This window comes from Asterias amurensis, chromosome 4, assembly GCF_032118995.1.
Source record: "Asterias amurensis chromosome 4, ASM3211899v1".
NCBI lineage: Eukaryota > Metazoa > Echinodermata > Asteroidea > Forcipulatida > Asteriidae > Asterias > Asterias amurensis.
In genome coordinates, this window is record NC_092651.1 from 5,774,855 (window position 1) to 5,779,161 (window position 4,307).

The following is a 4,307-nucleotide window of genomic DNA, read 5'->3' on the forward strand; positions in this document are numbered from 1 at the left end:
AATAATTATATAGTAAAGTCCATTACTTTTGTCATATAAGTCAAGATATGCAACGAACTCATACATGGTTTAGCGCACTATGTGTTGGAAAACAAATATGTTGATCATTGTTTTTGGAAACCACGAGAAAGATTTTAGAATTGAAGAATAAACTTTTCCCGAAAAGACTTATTTTGATGGTTTATTCTTAAAAACTGAAGCCAGAAATTTAAATAAAGCTTTAGGAAATTAAACAGTTGCCGTTGATTCTTACAAATGTTTTCAATTTACCAATAACTACATTATGCTTAAAGATTTGACTTTAGAGTAAAAGAGAAAATACCATACTCTATCAACTTCCAAACACAGAGTAAACAGCTATTAAGTTTAGTATTAAATGAAATTCTCTTAATCACCGATTGAGTGATTTACATTGAATAGTAAGTAAAAAAAAAAGCGCAAAGAAAAAACAACTTACAAGCTCTTGATATTACAATAGTAAGCAAGTTTTCCGTTTATTACAAATAGCTGATAATAGGTAGCATTGTTATTATACTCAACATTATTTACTGTCATGTCTGTAGGTGGCGCCCTAGCATTGCCTCTGTATCCGACGGCATGTTTGAAGTAAAACTACACGTTTTGCAAAATATCGATATTTCGATAAATGATATCAACAGGTAAATCAGTTGTTAAATATTCACATATCGAGTAAGATTTTTCTTTTATTTTAAAACATGGAGTGGTTGTAATAAAAAGGATATCCGACGTGAAGCATAACATCAATCAAAAGGCAATTACTCATACATTTAAAAGATGTAAATAATTCAAAAGTAATAGTCCGCGTGTAGCAACCATTAAGACAATTTTGATAATATTTCTCTTTTCCCTCAGTTCCCTCTTCAAAAATTCGATACCCCGAAAATCATCAAAGGTCACTCCTCGTTGAATAAAAGGCCCACTTTGGGGACAATTAACTTTAACATTAGATGAGATATGTACTATTTAAGGCCAGATTATGAATTTATGGCCAAAAGTAAGTGACTCAATGCAAAGCGAAAGTCAATTTTTTTTTCATAAAGTTATTGGTACGTTAAGAATAATAGTTGACTGTGGATTTGTTGGAATGACAGATTATTCATATTCTTGATGAGAATGCCTTGGTTTTGGTTAGTCATTATTTATTGTTGGATGTTGTTAATTTCCAATTGTCATCCGCGATTTTGTATCGTTTTCGACCATGACGTCATTGACACTCAAAGACGATGCAAGACCTTGACCGAGTGGCGATCAGCCACGATGAGGTCACCGGTAGGAGTAAACGTCATGCCTAGAGGATTGTACAAGCCACGAGCTACACAGCCGATGTGCTCACCTGATGCATCGTAATGATGTATCTCATTGATTCCCAATAAGACACCGCAATAAACAGACACATAGATGTCTCCAGCATTGTCGCAGCACACACCATAAGGATTGACAGGTTTGCCGTCAATTGAGGTGCTGATATTGAACACCTCGTTTCCCATGAAATCCACACAAACTAGTTTCATCTTGTAGTAGTTTGTGAAGATTAGACGCTCCTTGCTGCTTACAGATAGACAGCAGTCGCTAATAATATCGTCATGATGTATTGTGGAAATGATGGATCCATCCATATTAAGGAGAGATATTACCTTTCTCTCACTGTCAGCCACTGCAATCCGATCTTTCTTGTCCACAGCAATACCACGAAGTAGACTCTTTGACTGCCCCTCAACTTGATTCTGTGAGGGTCGGAACTGACGAATGTATCTCAGTTCTCTATCATAAACCTTTACATCCTGTCTGTCAGTAACCAGGAGCAGGTCATCAGAGGTCACGGCGACATTAAAAGGTTGTTTTAGTTTACCGTCCCCTGTTCCACTTTGAGCCCCTGTAGATTTGTAACTACCCTTTGATGTAAATGTGGATAATAGCCACCTTCTTGAATCAATAACGACAATGTCACCATTGCTAAAACAAGCAACGTCCCTTGCCAACTTGAACTCCCCCTCACCTCTCCCTTCTTTACCAAACTCTGTCTTCAGCTCCCACTTCTCTTCCTCTAGTATTGCACCGAGATCTGCATCAGTGACGATATCATGACCTCTGAACCGGATGAATGACTTGCTATGCTGCACTGTTTGAAACTGAAGCTCTTTGTGGAAGTCTAAGTTGTGCATAACTTTTGGCTTGAGGTCCAGCAGCTCAAAGTTATCAGCATGTTGCATCAAGTCATTGACTGAAGCTACGATCTGCTCTGCACGGCTCATCTTATCGTGATTGCTGCTCTGTATGCTGTCAAATCCCTCTCCTCTTTCTTGACCGATTTGGGTGACTCTTTCTTGAAGGAGGCGAGATGCGTTTCTTATCTTAGTGATTTCCTCGTCCTCCTTAGCCACAATATCTCGAAGAGCCTGGTCGACCATGAGCTGTAATCTTTGCTGTGAGTGCTTGATAGAGTCATCCACTTTTTGGAATTGCTTGCGACACTCATCAAACTTCTGCAAGGCTTCATCAACAGCTCGACGATAAGATCGAATGGAATCATTGATTTCAGAGAGATTGTGGTTGGTTGCTCGGTGATCAAAAACAGCACATTTGAGACACACAAGTAAATCGCACGTGTCGCAATAGAAACACAGTTCCTGGTCAGTGTGTTTCCGGCACTTTTGTGCTGCAGCTTTATCCTTGTCTTTGGTTCGCTCGAGTGACGAACCGACAGCATCAACGATTTGATGATGCCTGTGACTTTTTAATTTCGCGTGGATTGTCAGACATGTCTTGCAATAATTCACCTCACAGTCAACACACCGTGAGACGGATTCAAGACCTTCGTCGCATCCTTCGCAAGTCGAGACAGGAGAGTTAATGTCCTCCTTCTGATCTTCAAGATTAATGACGTCATCTATAAGCGAGCTCAAGAAAAAGCAGCTAAGAAGATCTGACAATTCCCCATCCGGGATTGATGTTTCCTTTTTACACATCGGGCAAATAATAATATCCGTCTTTGGATCCTGTTTGTCTATAAGTTCCTGAAGACATTTTAAGCAGAAGCTGTGAAGACAGTCCAGGATTTTCGGATCGGTGAACCGACTCAGGCAGATTGGGCATTCGATGTGTACATGTCTAATCTTGCAAGTGGTCTCAGTGTGTAAAGCAGCTTCAGCCATCTTGATGAGAATGGGCTCCTGTTACCTGATGAAATAAAACAAGGACGTGTTCGTTTTACAATCAGGGAGGTAAAATTATGGAGACTTTTAGACGCTAGGTGGCAGCACCATTACTGGGTTAGTTCATAAGAGTATACTTGCCTCCTATGATAAATAACACAGGCAATGGTTTTGTAAGCCCATTAAAGGCACCCGGAAATAGTTTTTTTTTTTTTTAAACATAAGAGTATATGTTTATTAACAATAACACAATTTTTGGAGTAATTGTTTGTCACGATTTATATGTAAACAAAATTACTTAAGTGCTTGTGGGGTTGACTCCGCCTACCCCTTTTGTGACGTGGGAAAAGGAAGACTTTGCCTCGATCAAACTAGACCCCCCTCGATGCGTAGATAAACACACGTGCAAAAGTACATGTAATTCTAAGACGTGAGTTTGTACGCTGCGAAAAAGAATTTTTTTTTGCATTTTTCCGGCAATGCCGACCAGGTGTATTGCTGCTGGATGCAGCAAAACAACTAAAGATGGGGTCAGTCTTCATCTGTTTCCTGCAGATCCCAAGTATAGGCGGTTGTGGGCTGCAAAAGTCATATTAACTAGAGCAAAGTGGTCCTGTCCGACGTCTTTTTTAGCGCTATGCAGCGAACACTTCGAGCCGTCGTGCTTCGTATCCTGGATACACCACTCATTTGACATGACGAGAAGAGCCATTCTTAAAGTCACCTGGAAATAGAATTTGTTTTCTTTCAAACATAGGAGTATATGCTTACGAACAATAAAACAATTTTTTTAGTAATTGTTTGTCACGATTTATATGTTTAATATATATATAAAGTTGTTTGGAGGGCTGACTCCGCCTACCCCTTTTGTGACGTCAATCGAGGCATACAAAGTACATGTACGTCCAAGTCGTGAGTTGGTACATTTCAAAAAGTGTTTTTCTGCATTCAGCAGCAATACACCTGGTCGGCATTGCCGGGAAAAAAAAAACATTTGTTTTTGAAACGTACAAACTCACGACTTGGTCCGTACATGTACTTTGCAATTGTGTTTACTCTACGCATTACAGGCAAAGTCTGCCTCGATTTACGTCATGAACAGCGCCCTCTCGGGTCGGGGTCTACTCTTAAATT

The 4,307-nt window shown here is 39.6% G+C and overlaps 1 protein-coding gene across 1 annotated transcript; it reads right to left on the reverse strand.

Moving 5' to 3' along the window:
- Positions 1-1,235: 1,235 nt before the first annotated feature.
- On the reverse strand, positions 1,236-3,173 carry LOC139936528 (uncharacterized). Its single transcript, XM_071931363.1, has one exon. It carries the CDS (start codon positions 3,171-3,173, stop codon positions 1,236-1,238), a length of 1,938 nt encoding a protein of 645 aa, XP_071787464.1.
- Positions 3,174-4,307: the final 1,134 nt, after the last annotated feature.